At 61.9% G+C, this 17,022-nt stretch overlaps 1 protein-coding gene across 2 annotated transcripts; it reads right to left on the bottom strand.

Annotated features, from left to right (window-relative positions):
* Positions 1-3,013: 3,013 nt before the first annotated feature.
* LOC142415096 (glycine receptor subunit alpha-4) lies at positions 3,014-12,743 on the bottom strand. 2 transcript variants are annotated; one of them, XM_075513098.1, is made up of 10 exons: positions 12,661-12,743; positions 9,742-9,875; positions 9,284-9,351; positions 8,299-8,522; positions 8,083-8,165; positions 7,720-7,860; positions 7,411-7,625; positions 6,949-7,098; positions 5,945-6,049; positions 3,014-3,277 (listed from the first exon to the last, which is right to left on the bottom strand). In XM_075513098.1, exons 1-10 carry the CDS (start codon positions 12,741-12,743, stop codon positions 3,014-3,016), a joined length of 1,467 nt encoding a protein of 488 aa, XP_075369213.1. The 2 variants fall into 2 exon arrangements, with proteins under 2 accessions (XP_075369213.1, XP_075369214.1); XM_075513099.1 differs by lacking the exons at positions 5,945-6,049; positions 12,661-12,743 and having other exon boundaries at positions 9,742-9,856.
* Positions 12,744-17,022: the final 4,279 nt, after the last annotated feature.

The raw sequence follows: 17,022 nt of genomic DNA on the forward strand, positions 1-17,022 counted from the left end.
TGATGTTCAGCAAGGGAGAGAAAGGAGAGCAGGGAGTGAAGAAACTGGGTGCACCGCACTGGTGTGAAATGGTTCCCTGCTCTCCCCCTGGCCGCATCCTCTCTGGGTTTGGGGTGGGGGCAGGAGCAAGACCTTGGGAGGTTTTGGTTTGTCCCATCTAAAGAACAACCCCAGCATCAAACCGGTGTGGGTGCACTTTGCTTTCTCTTCTCCCTGCAGCAGAAGACCCCAATGGGGCCGGGCGGGTGACAGGGCTGCAAGGTACCAACAGAGCCGGTCTGTGAAACTTGGCCAGGAGGACAGAGGGAGATTGATGTTTGCTTGGGCGCGCAGCCCTCAGCTGTGGCCTCTGCCTGCCCCCGCGCCAGCTGGGGACAAAAGCGCCAGCCCCGGATGGCACTGCAGGGCTGGCGTAAGCCCCCTGGGACAGCTGGCAGCTCTGTAAGGCTGGCGCCTGCCCAGCAAGCCAGCCCAAAGGGGCCGCATGGGGAGGCTCGCCCGTCGGGGTGCTTGCCCATGTTCGGGTGTCTGAGCTCCATTGCAGAGCTGGAGCCCCTCCCCGGCTCCACATCTGCCCATCTTGGGTCCTGTCCCCTGGCTAAGCCTGGATGGGGTGGAAAGGAGCTGGGGTGACCATGGGGAGCACCCCACAGGGCTGGGGCGGGGAGGAGAGGGTGGGGTTTGGGGCTGGGATCTTGCAGGGGGTTCCCGCCCGGCCCTTCTGGCATCTCCCATGTAGGAGATAAAACCTGACAGTCACCACCAATTATGTCAAAAAAATCACCTGTGGAGGTAACGATATCTGGGTGTAATTGCAGGTCAGGGCTCTTGTCCTCACAGGGCTGTTGTGCCCTCATCCCCATGTCCCTCCCACACACAGGCAGCCCTGCCAGCAGCTGGAGCTAGAGCTGGCTGCAGGGTCCTTGGCAGAGACAAACCCCCAGCACACCACTGAAAATCCCAGAAAGGCTTTATTTGCGTAGGAAGATTGATGCTGTTTAAAAACCCACCACTGCTAGAGGGTGGCTTGGCTGCCCAGCACCTGCAGGTGCTGCCTGGGCACTGGCACCTCCCTGTTCGGTGCTGCCCTGGGGGGGTCGGGTGCTGGGCGAGCCAAGGAGATGAGGTGCACCCCTTCCTCCGCCTCCAAACAGGGCATTCCCAAAAACAAGTCTCGAAAGCCTGGCCTGGACACATGGTGGGGCCCTGCAGGGACCCCCCACAGTGGGGAAGGCATGCATGGCAGTGGTGGTGGGATGGAGCTGGCTCAGTCCGTCCTGGCTGGCTGGGCCCCGGCCTGAACCAGCCCCTGGGCGTGGCCTGGGGCTGGTTCTCCTCTGCTTGCCCCATCTGTGAAATGGGTGTGTGCAGCTGAGCGCTCTGCAGGGTTCAGGGGGCTGGGCAGGGGCTAGGGGGTGCGGGGCTTTGCTCCCAGTGAGTCATGTGAAGGAGAGGGTGATGGCTGCCCGAGGAGTGGGGCCAGGGGCCATGGCAGAGATTTCTGCCCAGCTCTCGCTTCAGCAGGCAGTGCTGGCCTCCTGCCCACATCCCCCTGCCCTGCAGGGTCCCTTTTGCCGTGACAGGTGGGTCACTGTGGCCCTCACCATGCCATGGTGTCACCACAGCCTCCAAGGAAAGGGATGAATCCTGTTTCCATCCTGCCCTGCCTGGAAGACCCTGGGCCCTCTCCTGTGCCCGGGGCTGTGGGGGGATGGACCCCGCTGGTCTGCAAGCCCTCCTGGACTGGCTGTGAGCAGGGGGAAAGGAGAGCATCAACACGTTTATCTCTGTAGGACCTACATAAACATCACCTACTGCTTTTATTTCGTGCTAAGCACGGAGGATATCCAGGTCTGGAGGGCTGGAAGCCTTGCTGAGCTTGTCCTGTAGAGGTTTCAGATGCTCTCCTCTCTGGTGGAGGAGCAGCAGGGGTGAACCCACCTGGTGGATGCCACGCCTGGGTGCCAGGGTGGGGAGAAAGCTGGGGAACAGGGTGGTTTGCACATCTGGCTCTCTGCTGGCACTGTAGTGCCGTGGGAACGCAGCAGTCTGGGGATGCCACCACTTGCTCTACTCCTCCAAAGGGATTGGCCAAGCTGCCCCCACTACTTTCATCCTGAAAAATCTCCCTTGGAAGATGGGCTGTGGGCCCTACCCTGCAGGCAGGTAGTGCAGTGTGGCTCCCCAGTGCCAAGTGGCTCCTGTCTGCGGCTGCAATGGCCATCTGCACCCCTTCACTGTCAGGGCTCACCTGCTGCCTGCCTCGGGACTGGCGTTTCCTCAGAGGAGTGTCCCTGCCATAGTCCTGCCTGCGACCACCAGCATCATGGGCAGCTCTGGCCTCTGCAGGGAAGGAAGCATCCCCAACCCACTGCTTTCCTGTGCATTGGAGCTGGCTGGGGGCCGGAGGGGCCCTGTCCGTCGCTGGGCTGGGGGCTATGGGGCCATAGTGAGCACCCCACACAGTCTGGGCACAGGCAGGGGTGCTGCCTGCTGTTTCCTGCAACCAAGCGCCGGGCCAGGGGAGGAGAGAGGACTGCAGCCTCTTGCCTGGCTGCTCGTGGCCCATGGCTCAGTGACGCAGCCTGGAGAAGCAGCAGCCTGACACGGAAGGTGCGGAGAGGTGGAAGGTGTTTGGCTGGAAGGTGATGTTCCCTGGCCACCAGCTGTGCAGCATCCCAAAGTACCAGGGACTCCCCTGTGCCATGGCAGTGCAGCATCCCCAGGTACTTGGGGCTCCCCAAGCAGCACAGCATCCCTGGGTACCCTGGGGTGACACCATACAGGAGAGGTCCCTCTCTCCAACTGACCGTGGGCACCTGGGGTTGCTGATCCCCCACCTCGGTGCCCCGGCATCTGAAGGGACATGGCGGCTGCCGCATGTCCAGGCTCCAAGGCCCAGCCCTGCTGTTCCGCTGCTCCGGGACAGAGGGAAATGTGGTTCTGGCTGAGCTCGTGGCACCTGGGCACACTGGGGGGGTCAGACCAAGAGGCAGTCATGCTTTTCTGGGCCTCAGGGCACCACGTGGATGTCCTCCGAGCGCAGCACTTTGTAGATGACCCAGTAGAAGATATTGAAGACCAGGAAGGTGAAGGGGAAGACGGCTCGGGAGATGGTGTCTATACGCTTGGCCCGATTGATGTAGCGCCTGCGGAGGCTCTCCCCTTCCCGCAGCAGCATGCCGGGGCCCTCCCCAGCCCCATCCTTTGGCTGCAGGCAGTGGCCCAGCCCGTAGCCTCGCAAGTAGAAGCGGCTCTCGCGGACAAGCTCTTCCTCCTGGCGAAGGGAAAGGCTGTCAGCCAGGGCACCCTGTGGGCACCAATACTGCAGGGTGAGCAGGCACTTGTGGCTGCATGTCCTATACATCCCCTTGCCAGGCAATACAGTCATGTAAGTGCCCAGTGCAAGGTTAGGTGCTTTTTCAGAAAGCCCAAAGCATGCAGGCAAAAGCACAGGGCCGTCAGGCTGAGGGCAGAGGCAGGCAGTGGTGTGTGTGGGGTGTGGGGGTGAGCACTGACCAACTGCCTTGTCATCCGGCATGTGTTTTAAGCATGAATCCAAGTGCAACCTTGAGCCTGGCAGCCCGACACTGATCCCCCCCAGCCTCCTCCCAGCTCTGGCTCAGGAGCTTGGGAAGCCTGGCTCTCCAGCAGCCAGGGGGGACAGGGGTGAACTGAGGTGTAGGGGGGAGATGGGCACATGGGGGTGCAGGGGATGCAGGTTGCATGGGGGTGCAGGGCACAGGGCTGCAGGGTGTATTGGGGTGCAGGGAGCTTGAGGGTGCAGGGAGCTTGGGGGTGTAGGCATTGCTGTGGCAGTGTGTTTGCTGTGGGGTGGAAGCACGCCTGTGCCGGTGAATAGGAGGGGGGGGAGGCAGCTTGCTGGGGCAGAGCTGGGCAGGGATGCAGGAGCCTGGATACCATCATGGCTTGCAGGGCTTCCCAGCCTCCAATGGCCCAGACCCCCGTTTCTCCCCATGGCTGCTTGGCAAGGGCTGCCTGCCCATGATCAAGCCTGCAAAAGTGCCGTCAGAGCTGGGCACGTGCCCTCACCCTTGGCTCGCAGCCCACAGCCATCATTCACAGCACAGCCCTTGCTCGCCTTGCAGCCCCTCAGGTGCCAGCCAGTGGTGCCTGCGCTCCTCCCCACTGACAGCTGTCCATCGTTAGCAACTTGCCTTGTCCTCCTCTTTTACCCTTAGTGGGAGTTATGTGCACAAACATTTGGTGAAGGACCGGCACATGCAAGCCTGGGCTGCACGTCTGGCTTCTCACCAAGCTCCCAGGCCACTCATTTGGTCTCTGTGGCTCACAACGCCCTCTGCCCTGCCAATGCCATATCTGGCTGCAGTGGGTCTCTTCTCCTGGGGTGTGCTGCAGGCCAGCCCCTCGCTTCGCGCCATGCCCACACACAGCCCAGGTGCTGGATCCGAAATGCCATCTCCGACCAGGACTGCCCTCCAAACCGCGGAGAGCAGCCTCCTCACTGCGGTCGGCCTGCACAGGCGCTCAGCCGGCAAGGGGCCTCTCATGCAGAGAGCTTGCGCCCTAGCGTCTTTATTTAACTCAGCAATCTGCCAGCTAAGCAAGATTTCCCAGCTGGAAGAGCAGCAGCGGCTCAAATTGCTGAGATTAATTCGCCTTTGCAGCTGAGTTTTATTCCCCTGCCCCAGGCTGAGCGCTTGCGACCATGCCGGGGGATGCAGTGGGGGGGAGTCGGGGTGCCCTGTGTGGCCTGGGGGGCAGCAGCTATTCCCTCAGCCCGGGGAGCTAGCGGGCCCAGCCACGGCGTTTGGGGAGGAGATGGCAGACTGCGAGTGCTGGTCCTCCCAGTTGGGTCCCTCTGGGCTGGGGCAGCCCCAGGGCGCTTACTGGGGGCCAAGGCTGGGTGCAGGGAGCTCCCTGGGCCCAGCTTTTTGGGATCTGTGGGAGGGATTCACTGTCGGGCTGCGGCACCCAGGCAGTGCTGCGTCAGGCAGCGCCAGCACGGGAGCTCCAGGCAGCGGGGCTCTGCTCCGGTCCCTGACTGAGCAGCAACCCAGGGTGCTCCTGGCTGCACCCAGTGCCTTGCCAGCGGCACGCTGGGGTGGCTCTGCAGCCTCCACCCCAGGGCGGCTGCACTTTGGTCTGTTTTAAGCCAGCAGATGGTTCCTTGGTTCGGCAGAGCTTCCCCCTCCCTGCCCCAGTTAGGTGGGTCTCCAGGGGTTGGTGCTCAGGGGCTGTGAAAGGCAGGGAGCAAGAGAGTGTGCTGGGGGAAGCTGGGAAGCCTCTCCTGGCATCCAAAGGCTGATGATGGTGGAGGCGAGGCTCAGGGCAGCCTAGCTGGGTGGGGAGGTGAGGATGTACCAGGCCTGATCTCCCTGGAGCTGTGGTCATCCCACAGCACCTCTCTGCCAGCCTGGGAGCCTGCCCTGCCCCACTGCTCCTCCCTATGCCTCGAGCTGCAAAGTGCCCATGTGCCCTGAGCAACTGCCCACTCTGGAGTTACTGCAGGCAGCCACAAGTGCCTCAAACCTGCCTGTGCCAGGAAAGCCGGGCAGGCAGAACTCTCACCCTGCCGGAGGCGTGGGCATGGCCTGTGGAGCAGGGCAGCAGCCCAGGAGCAGCCATCAGTCTGCCCCAGCATCACTCATCCCTTGGCAAAGGGGGCTGTGCTGGTGCCGCTTTACAGAAGGGGAAACTGAGGCACAGAGCGGGGGTGTCTCCAGGGAAATCTGCTCCATTCCCAGTCCTCTCTCAAATCTCTTTTCAGCCCAGGGAGCGGCGGCTCCATCCTGTGGGCACATGCTCTGTGCAAATCACTGCCCTGCTTCCTCCACAGGCCCTTGCTGACCCCCAGGGCTGGCTCCTGGGGGCCTTGTCCTGGGGGGGTGGGTGAGGCTGGCTGGGGGTGCGCTGCGCTGCGCTGCACTGCGTGGGGGGCTGCCGGAGGGTTGTGCTTTACCCGGGAGTTGGAGAGCTGCAAGAACATCGTGTAGGTGTGCTCGCCGCTGTGCCGGCTGCTCAGCTGCCGCAGGGACTCCAGGCTGGCCGTCCCGCTGCTCAGGCCCTTTTGGCATCCAACAGTGTGCACCAAACAGAAACAGGACAGTGGGTGACCGATGGCTCTGCCCTGGCCCCGGGGATGGTGGCTCTGGGCACCGGGATGGGGATGGCAGGGGGCCGGGAGCTCCATGTGGGTGGAAAATCCCCCCAGCAGTGCCTGAGCACTGGGATGCGTCCTCAGCACATGCCAAAGGGATTTGGCTGCACAGGGCACTGCAAGCCTGTGCGGTGTATATGTGTACTCATGTTTTCCATGGAGGACTGGTGCCGTGGTGCACTTACGGCAAGAACATGAGAGTGGGGCAGCTGTGTGCCTTTCCCGAGCATCCCGCAGACCTGATGCCTGCGCCGATGGGCTGATGGAAGGGAGGGGTGTCCTGTGAGCATGGGATGCTGCCTCTCCAGGCCCTGCTGCACTCCTGTCTGCAGCTCAGGCCCTGTCCCTGGGTGCCACTAGGTCCCCCTTGTGCCCCACCGCCCTGATGCAGCAGCAAGCCCCTGCCACTGCTGCGGCACAGTGAGGATCCCGGGTTTGGGGCTGCAGGTAAGGGGAAAGGCTGTTTCCCCCACCCTCACTGTTTATTTTTCTGCTTTTTTAGAGGAAGCAGAGCCTGAGGATGTCCGGCAGGAGGAGGATGGCACCCTGGGTGTGTTTGTGCTGGCAGGGCCTGGGGCACCCATGGGTGTTGTGCACTGTGCTGCTCAGGCAGGCAGAAGGACTGCGATGCCCATGGGTCCCTGGTATGCTGGAGGGACCAGCCGCAAGCCCCAGGCAGCAGGACACAGCCCAGTGTCGAGCCCTGCCCCGACGGCTGCTGAGAAACTGGCCCTGCAGCCCCGGGGTATCCCCTCAGCAGCTGAGGATGGGCAGACATCATGACAGCAGTGGCAGGAGGGACTCACCATCCTCTGCCGCCGCTGGCGCCGGCGCAGGCGCATGAACTCCCTGTGCTGGCGGGAGACGAAGTTGACAGCTGCATATTCCAACAAGGCAGCAAAGACGAAGAGCAGGCACACGGCCATCCAGATGTCGATGGCCTTCACGTAGGAGACCTGTGAGGGTGAGAGGGGGCTCAGGGACCCACTGCCCCCTGCCTCGCTCATCCCCCCCCACTGTCAGCTTCTCCCCGCTGCTGAGAGGCACAGGAGCTCTCTCAGCTGGGATACACGGGCCAGAGCTCGCCCGGCTGAGCAGCGCTGTGTTCCCCCCTCGGCACATGGGGTACCCCAGCTGGCAAGGCTACAGAGCCAGCCACTCCCAAGGGAAGGCTGTCCCTGCCCCCGGGGCACTGGGGGCAGCAGCAGGCACTCCAGGTGCCCTGGGCAGGCTGCAGCATGAGAGCCCAGCACGGGGCTGGTGCTGACCTTGGGCAGGGAGGCACGGGAGCCCGCGCTCTGCGTGGTCATGGTGAGCACGGTGGTGATGCCCAAGCCCACCCGGGCCGGTGCTGCATCCATATTGATCCAGAAGGAGACCCAGGAGAGGATGACAATGAGCAGGCTGGGGATGTACATCTGGATCAGGTAGTAACCCATCTGCCTCTCCAGGTGGAACTTCACCTCGATGCAGGTGAACTTGCCTGTGGGGAAAGATGGGCCCAGTGGGTGAGAGGGACCCCGGACTGTGGCGGGGGGGTGGCAGCGGGTACTCACCTGTGAGCCTGGAGTGCTCACCTGTGTTGTAGTACTTGGTGCAATAGCCCAGGTCCTTCTCATCCCTGAGGATGAACTGTGGGAGCGTCAAGCCCTCTGCCACCTGCACAGCCTCCTGCTCCTCCAGCCACTCGAAGATGAGGTCATTCATGGTGTAGCCAACTGGAGGGAACGGAGGGAGCCATGGGACAGGGGGGATGTGCACCCAGTTCATCCCCACCCTGAATGACTGCTCCTTCCTGCTCACCTCCCTCAGAAGCAGGGAGATGCCAGCCTTTGGGATGGGATGGGATGGGATGGGATGGGACGGGACAGCACAGGATGGGATGGGATGGGATCAGATGGGGGGGACAAAGCACAGCTTGAACCCCCCTAGGTACTCACAGCTCTCCAGCTGCATGGTGCACGTCTGGATGTCCATGGGGAAGTTCTTGAGGTCCATGGGGCAGGACAGGATCAGTGTCAGCCTGGAGGAGGCAGAGGAAAGGAGGGGGTTGCTGGGGGCTGGGGCAGTCAGTGGGGGGAAAGCTGCCCCATGGGAGGCAAGAGGAAAGCTTTGCCTCCCGACTCGGGCACTGCACTGGAGGAGAAGGGTTCTACCTAATGCTGTAGAGCACGTTGCCGTTCTTGAAGATGCGCAGCAGCTTGTTGTCAGTGGTGACCTCATGGAAATTGGCCCCCTTCTCATTGGCGAAGAACAAGTCTGGCTTCCAGATGGAGTCAAGCATGGAGGGGTCAAGGTCGAGAGAGTCATCAGGGTACTCGCGGTAAGCCAGGCGGGGGTCGTTCCACTGCTGCCGCAGGAAGACGTTCACCCGGTAGTCCTGGGGCAGAGGGCACCGTGTCAGTTGTGAGCACCCCATGGTGCCCGGGGAGAAGGAGAAGGAGGAGGAGGAAGAGATGGAGGAGGAGTTGAAAGGGAGTCTCAGTCAAGGCTCAGCCCTGCAGGTGCTGCCTGCCTGACACTAACCATGCACGGGGCAGGGGCAGCTCAGGAGCCTTCCCATACTGTTGGCAGCCAGGGGAAATTAAAAAGCCAAAGCCACAGCAGCTGACAGGAGGAACAGGAGGAGGAGGACCAGTAGCCACTGCCTGCAGCATTCCTCGCAGGGCTCTGTGGCCCTCTGGGCGGTTGATGTGATGGTTGATGGTATTAAGGCTTTGCAGCAGCACAAATAGGGAATTTTTAGCCCTGGGGCTTCCTCAGAGGAGTTCCTCATGCACCCGAGGAGGCTAGGGATGGCGGGGACACAGAGCTCGCTTGTGTTGTATGGCACCTGCCGAGCCTGCGAACAGCAAGGAGCTACCACCGGCTGCCTCGCTCTGACCCTTCGGGGTGTCTGTCCCAGCTCAGGCACGGGCAATGTGGCCCACACAGCCAAGCTCTGGTTAACTGACCCCGAAAAGCCACAGCCATTTGCTATGGCTCTGCATGTCCCCACCGCGGTGCCAGGGCTGGCTCCAGAGAAGGGCTCACAGGACCCCTGTAAGCATGGCCACGGGCTCGGGCACCAGGACCTGCATGATCCCCAGCAGAGCCATCACCAGCTGGCAGAGGAGCCCGTCGTGCTGGCGAAACCCTCACCATGGTGGTCTCGGTGACAGAGCCGAAGCTGTTGATGAAGATGTTGCACGTCACATTGACGGGTGGACCTGGAAAACAGCATGAAGCCTCCTCTCACCACTGGCCAGGGAGACACGGGCACCGCACAGGCACACAGATGGTGATGCCACCTCCTGCACACACTGCGTGGATGAATGCACACGAGCATCCCCCTGCCCACTGGGCTCACCCCTGTAGTGTGATGAGGTGAGCCCCAGCACACCCTGCAAGCACTGCAGCCACCCATGCTGTCAGGCAAAGCAGGCACACGCAGGGCGGCTGTGATCGCAGGAGCAGCTGGGACTCTGGGGAGGGTGTTGGGACGGAGGGACGTGGGTCAGGGTCCTGCCCCCAAACCCATACCTGCCCGTTCCCTGGTTTTGGGCAGCCATAACCATGGGTCACTGCCAGGTTTTGGGAGCCTCACATCCTCCCCTTACCTTTGAAGTTGGGTCGAATCCGGGCGTCATACCTTGACGTTCGTCCCATAAGCTTGTCCAGGAAATCAGAGGGTGACATGGGCTGGGGCAAGCTTCGGGAAGCAGCTTTAATCTCCTCCCGCCCTGAGACCAGCCTGCGGGGCAGAGGAGGCAGGTTAGCTGCCTGCTGGCACCAGGGGTCTGCAGGCACATTTTGGCACCCCGAGGGGATTGCCAGCTGCCAGGGGAAGCAGCTATGCCTGCGCCGCATCTGTTCCAGTGTCAAGTCAGCGCACTGATCCCAGGGACCCCTTCCTCCTTCTGCTGTGATCCCAGCGGCTTCCCCCGTCCCCTGCCACAGCCTGAGTGCCGCGTGCCTGCGCTTTGTCTGTCCCCCTGCCGGCAAAGCCCCTGCCTGCCGTGTTCCCTGGAGTTCAGGGCCAGGTGCCTCCTAGCTCCAGGGCTGCAGTAGGGACGGGGCACAGCAGGTGATGGCCTCGTGCATGGCAGCCAGGCTCTGTGCTGGTGCTGGAGGAGGAAGGCAGGGAGAGTCCTTCCCGGGTTCAATCGCCAGCCCTGGCTCGAGTTGCTGAGCAAACATCTGTACCCTGCCTGGCATGGACTCATGGCTTGGGGTGCTTGGGGGACACAACACTCCCCTCGAGCCATGGGCTGGCCTGGCATGAGTGAGGAGGTGCCCAGGAGCACAGCTGGGGTTGTGACACCTTGCCAGGGGCCAAGACGACGTGGCAGGAGAGGAGCAGCAAAGTCCACCTCCGCACCGGCCATGGCACAGAGCTGACATGAGCTCTCCCATGCAGCGCTCCCAATGATGATGGAGACTTATTTAAACTGACCTTGAGGTTGAGGGGATATTTTTGTGAACGCATCTTAGCCTGCCAGTTTCTCTCCTTCTGTCAGTCTATAATGATCATTTCAAGGAACAATGCAAGAGGCATTCGCTCACCACATTGCTAGGCATGTGGCTGTGATGGAGAGGAATTAGCCAGATACGTCCGGACACAAAAGGAGCTTTGAGCACACTGCTGGTGCTGCTGCACGCTGCCTCATAACTCTTTGCCCAGGTGGGTCCCACTCCTGCTTGGAGCCACAACCCCGTTATCACAAGCAGAGGATGATGCTGGGAGCTGGGACCCCCTGGGGTCCTTGTTCCTACTTTCTTGTTCCTACCAACACACCTTGTTCCTACCTCCTCTCAGGGGAGTGGGATTCATCCTGGAGGGGCTTATGTGCATCCTTGCCAGCTAGAAATGGCCACAACGGCCACCCCAAAATGATCCAGCTGGGCAGGTTTTCCCTTAATTTGAGACAGACAGCAGAGAGTTCCTGAGACTGGTCCTGGCCAAGAGCAAAAGGCTGGGAGAAATTCCCCCTCCAGGAGCTGCATTAGAGAGATGCGCCTTTGGGAGGAGGGCTGCGAGATGCCAGGGTAACAAGGAGTTAAGTCAGGTCTCTGCCTGCCGCACAACTATGAACCATGTCCTTCGCTGGAAAGGAGGATGAGGGTTCTCCCCTGTAGCATGTGGGAGGAAGGCTCCCTTGGTGCTGTGGCAGCTAGCTCCTTGAAGAGGCTCAGCTAATTGGCTGAGCAGTGGAGGATCTGCAGCCCCAGCAATGCTCGGACCTTGAGGGCTGCAGGGAGTGCAGAAATGCCCTGGGTGCAGTCACCTCCAGCGGCATCACTGGCAGGGCCATGCTGGCACACAGCCCCTGGACACAGCCCCTGGGCACAGCCCCTTGGTCCTGGCTCTTCTCAAGGTTTGGCTGCAGCTCCCCAGTTCAGGCACTGCCTGCCCCAGGGGACTCTGACACTAACCTGGCCCAGGCACTGTGGGGCCCTCTGAGGCTCAGCACCTCCGTGGAGCGAGGGGATGGTGGGGCTGGAAAACACTTACATCCGCCTAAAAATGCCACCCCGAGACAAGCGGTTTTCACATGTGAAGCAATGACATTTTGACATGATTTCTCCCCTCCCCATCACAAATGCTGCAGTTCTCCCCCGCACTGCTCCAGCTGTACTGGCTGAGTGGTGGGGGAGTGGGGACAGGAAGCGGGCTCAGCCCAGGGGTGCTGCAGCCCCCCAACCCCTCCCTGCCTGGTCCATTCTCCCCTGCATCCCATCTTGTCCCAGACAGCATCCAAGGTGGCCGGAGAGGAAAAAAGGGCACCGAGAGCTTTAGATTTTCCACACAAGTGGGCCAAGAGTTGTTCCTGCACCTATGGGACCTGGGGCACCCACTGGCCTGGGTGACCCAGGGGCTGGGTCAGGCACTGTCCTGAGTCCCCCCCAGACACCTGGAGGAGCCAGAAGAGGGTCTGGGCATCGCACGGGCTTTGCAGCACTGGATAAGGAGCTGTCTGGGCCATCACCTGGCTCAGATTGTCCCTTCTCCCACCGTGGCAACGGTCCCCCTGGCTGGCACCATCGGGGACCCAGCACTGGGGCAGGGGCTGCTGGGGACAGGCAGAGCCCAGCTGTGTGTGGTTGATGCTCGAGGGGGAAGGTCTGGTGGGTCGCCGGGGTGGTGGGTCAGGGTCCCGGGAAATGGGAGGCGAGGCTAGATTTGGGGGAGCTCTGGCAGCCTGCAGGGAGGTCCGGATGGGGGCTGGGAGGGTTCTGGCTGGGGGGAAGCAGCCCCTGGAGAGAGGTCTGGGTCGGGGGTGGGGGTGTGGGTCCCGGGGCTTCTCCGTGTCTAGGAGGGGATGCCCGGGTACCGCAGGAGAGATCCGTCTCCGAGAGGGGGTGATGCCCAGGTCCCGGAGGGGAAATGTGGCTCCGGGGGGATGGGGGTCCGGGTACCGGAGGAGGGGGTTGCGGGGGAGCGGTGCGGAGAGCAGCGGCCCGCGCAGCCCCAGGGCCCGCGAGTGGGGGCCGCCCCGCTGGACGCGCAGCGCCGAGCACCCGCGCCGTGCGCTCACCTGAGCGGGCCGCGCCGGGGCAGGAGGCAGCCGAGGAGGAGGAGGAGGAGGAAGGCGAGGGCGCCGGCCCGGAGCGCGCCCATCCCGCCGCAGCCCGCAGCCCCGCCGCCCCGGGCGCACGGGCATGACCCGGCCGGCGGCGGCGGCGCCCCCGCTCCCGCTCCCGCCGCACCGGGGCCGCTGCCGCCGCCGCTGCCGCCGCCCCCCGCCCGGTCCCGCTCCTCATAGTCCGGGCGAGCGGGAGCCCGCCGCGGGGTGGGCGCCGGCCGGCTGCGGGCCCCGGGAGCCGGGCGGAGCCTCGTCCGCCGCGGCGGGGAGGAGGCGGGCACGGCGGCGGGGGGCTACCCGCCGCCGTGCCCGCCTCCTCCCCACCGCCTCGGGGTCTTCTGCCGCCCCGTCGGGGCTGTCCTGGAGCCCGCGTCCCCGGGTGGGGGCTCCTCGGCGCGGGGCGACAGGGCCCTGGCCCGGCGCTGGGGAGGGAGGCAGCTCCCTGGCAGGGTTTGCGAGGGTTCAGGGGCGCACCAGGGGCCGGGGGTGCGTCGGGGTTGGGGGATGTGGCAGGGCGGATGGCTGTGCTGGGATCAAAGGATGTGCAGGTCTGAGGGATGCTCCGGGGACAAGGGACGGTGCTGGGATCGCGGGATGTGCGGGGGCTGAGGGATGCCCCGAAGGCACTGCCCGTCTGGGCGGGAGGGAGCGGCTGGGAACATCCGGGCTCCTTCCTCCCTCTGCCTGGCCTGGCGGTGCGCAGGCAGGCTGGGGCACAGACCCCGGGGGGCTCAGCCCTCCTGCAGGGACCCCTGTGCTTGCCTTTACCACAGGCTCAGCGGACGGGCAATCCTGTCCCTCGGTAGGGGCAGGTAAGCTCTTTGGAGAAGGCAAGATGGACAGTCATGTCTGCATCATCTGGGGAGCTGCAGTGGCTGCCAGGGAGAGGGAAACAGAGGCAGAGAGAGGGGAGCTGCTTGTTAACCAGGGCGGCATAGGCAGGGCTGGGTCTCGGCCTGCTCGGCTGCCTCTGCCCTGTCCCCTGGGGCCACCCGGCCGAGCCGCAGAGTCGTCCCTGGTCCTAGGCAATCTGTGATTAATTTGCGAGGAAGTGAATAGTATTAAAAAAAGAGAAAAGCGCAGAATAAATGATTCCCAGCGGATATGTCATTCAAGGTTTCCGTTCACCCTACCATGGCTGGCTCATCTCGTTTGTTTGTGTTAATTACAGTTCAGTAATGGCTGGGGGCCACCGTATGAAGCCATTGCTGCAGGGGTCCACAGAGGAGGATCTCAGTGGAGGAGGAGAGCACGGTACCCCCCGTGCCTGCTCTCCCCAGGGCAAGCGAGGGGCTCAGGTCTGCACTGGCTTCTCCTCCACAGAAAGCCAGCGCAGGATTTTAAGAGCTCCCTGCTGAGTTTGCTGTAGGGAGGCAGCATGAGTGAGGGCTGGCTGTGTGAAGCCAAGCCTGGGGCGCCTTGTCCAGCACAGGGGAGAGGACAGGGGGCCCTAGGCAGTGGGCACTTAGCTGCGAGACAGTGTGCAGGAGTCCTCGTCCCCACTCATCAGCTCTCCCAGCACCAGGAGCTGGAAGAAGTCTCCTCCAATTACCGTTGCCATTAATGTTTATGGGGCCACGGTGCTGGCAGGCGCAAGGCAGGATCTGGAGCCTCGGGGTGCGGAGCAAATGCACACTGCTCGACAGCTCCTCTTCCAGATACTGTCCAAGCTAAGTGGACCTGACACCATTGGGAGGAGGGGAGCCAGCCGCATCCTGTCTGCCTTCTGGGGAAACCGAGGCACCTGGGTGGCGTGCCTGCATCCACGCCTGCATCCGCCGAGGGGCCCGGGGATGGCTGGAGTGGCTGTGGAGCCAGTTCTGCAGGTGACCATGAGCACTGGCTCTCAAGATAACCAGCTACAAGCCTCGGCCGCACATGCTGCGGTCAGCAGGGCACCAGGGCCAAGCTAACAAGGCCCTTGGAGAGGCCAGCGAAGCCAACGCAGCAACGCGGCTCCCTGACGGCCAAGGCTGCTGGGGACAGTGCAGCTGTGGCCCTCCTGCCTACCTTGCAGCTCTGCAGGCAGCCAGTGCTGCAAGGAGCAAAGCAGTGCTGAGAATAAGCTCTGAGAAAATGAAGGCAGCGAGCATCTCATCAGGAAGGCAAAGGCAGTGCTGATTTGTTACCAGCCGGGTCAGGGGGATGGAGCAGGAGCTGCAAAAGCAGACCCCAGCCATGCCCAGGGCTCCCAGGCACTGTGCCGCATCCCAGCCAGGGGATTTTTGAGAGTGACAAGAACAGGCTTCTCCTCCATGTTCCTCAAATCAGAGCATGAGGTGTTTTTTCTTGTAAACAGCAAAGATGCCAGCCAGCAGGCAGCTGCCAGGGATGGGCTCCCAGAGGCAGGCATCCACTGCCAGGCTGCCCTGTGGTTGCTCTCCCCGGGGGCAGCAAGGCCGGCCGCGGCAAGGGCCACACTATGATCCAGGGTGTGGGCAGAGGCTGCCAGCCTAGTGCAGTCCCCAGGGCTGGCATTGGCATAGCCCTCTCTGGGGATAACCCTGTCCCTGCCCTGAAGCCATACCTGTCACGGTGCCAGGCTCTGCTAATACGAGAGATGCAGGCAGCAGAGGCTGGGGTTGCTAAGACAAGGAGGAAAGTGTGATAACTTTTTTTCCCTTTCCCTCCGCTATCTCTGAGCCCGCATCAAACTGTTCTCTGGGGCCGGACTCTTACCCTCCTCAAATCTGCCTGGATCCAGAGCCTGGAGGAGGGCTGTGCCAATCCACACTGCCCGGATCCTGACCCCTCTCTGCTGCTCAGCCCCTGCATTGCCACATCTATATATTTAATCCTGCCTGATAAACTGTGTAGTGCATTCGCAGACAACACAATTCCGAGTGGCTGAGTGATTTAACCCCTTGAAAACAGGTTTGGTTTTTTTCCAGATAAAAGGTTGAGAGGTGCTTAAGCTCAACTTTGGGATGAACAGTTGCCTGTAAGATCAGTTTTGTGGTGTTCGTGTTGGGGGGGGTGAATGGGAGTGCACTTTGCTCTTTGTGTAGGGCCACAAAGCCCCCCTGGGCTCCCCCACTGGCAGCCCCACTTGGGGGGCTGGGATGCTGCTGCCCATGCTGCTCCTCAGTCTGTCTTTTGGAATCAAAGGACTTTGCCTTTGCCCTGGAGCCAGGGGAACCTGGAGCACCAGGAGGAGCAGAAGCTTCAGGTAGGCACAGGTTTGTGGTGGTCTTTAAGCAACCTGATCCAGCTCCCCTCCAGCAGGCTCGGGGGACAACGGGCTCCGGGGGCGGGGCTGATAGAAGCTTAGAGGCAGCTCCCGTTTTCGGGGGCGTCGCGTGCTCTGCACATTGCAGCCCCAGCCACAGTGAGCAGCCGGCATGCAGGCCAGCCTCCCGCCAAAGACAAGATAACGACTCTGCAATTAATTAGGGGCAGAGGCAGATGCTCTAGGAGACTGCTTATTTTAATTAGAGAGCACCACACAGCAGGGACCTCCATCCTCTGTCTCCTAATTCCCTTCTGCCTTCCTTCCCCTCTCCCAGGGCTCCCAGCCAACCCAGCCAGCTCTGGACATCCTCCTCTCTCTTTTGCCCTAGGACTGGGATTTTTTTGCAGAAACCAAGGCGTGAAACAGATACACGGAATGCAGAGGGCTCTGCCAGCCAGCCGGCGTGCAAGTGCTGCTGTGTGCTTCTGCTCTGTACCGATTGCTTAAATGCTTAATGAGTGCTGGGGAGCAAAGTGCTCCTTGTGAAAGATTCAAGGCTTCTGTGCCTTCAGTTTAGGGTTACGCCAGCTCCCCTTTCCATTTTTTAATCCTCCAACCAGTGAAAGCAAGGGAAAGCAGACACAGTCTCATTGCTGTTTCTAAGGAAAGCAGCAAAACAAATAGGAAAACCCCACATGCCTGCATCCGGGGAGATGACAGTCCCTCTGCCCTGGGGTGGACATGGTGGCAGGCTCCCCTGAAGCAAACATTTTGAGGTGTCTAATCGGGTGTGAAATTAATGCCAGAGAAAACACATTCTGAGGGTGGCTGTGCATTGCTGCCAGCTTGTGGCTTTCCCTGGCTGCCCGGCATGCGCCCGGTTTGGGCGCTTCCTTCTCATTTAACGGCACATTTGTCTGGTTCCCCAGTGTTGTGCTGGCCCCCGTCTTTCCCCAGAGAAACTGTATAATGGGCTGCAGGTGCCTTCCTTTCCCAGCAGGAACAAAAATCATGTCAGGGCAACAAATGCATGGCTAAGGGATGAATAACTGCGGTGGTGCTTTGATGGGGAGACTGTGGCCCCACTGGCACCAGAGCATGGGCAGAGAGCCCGAACCCCCACCACGTCTCAGCAGGGCAAA

Source organism: Mycteria americana, chromosome 10 (assembly GCF_035582795.1).
Source record: "Mycteria americana isolate JAX WOST 10 ecotype Jacksonville Zoo and Gardens chromosome 10, USCA_MyAme_1.0, whole genome shotgun sequence".
Classification (NCBI taxonomy): Eukaryota; Metazoa; Chordata; class Aves; order Ciconiiformes; family Ciconiidae; genus Mycteria; species Mycteria americana.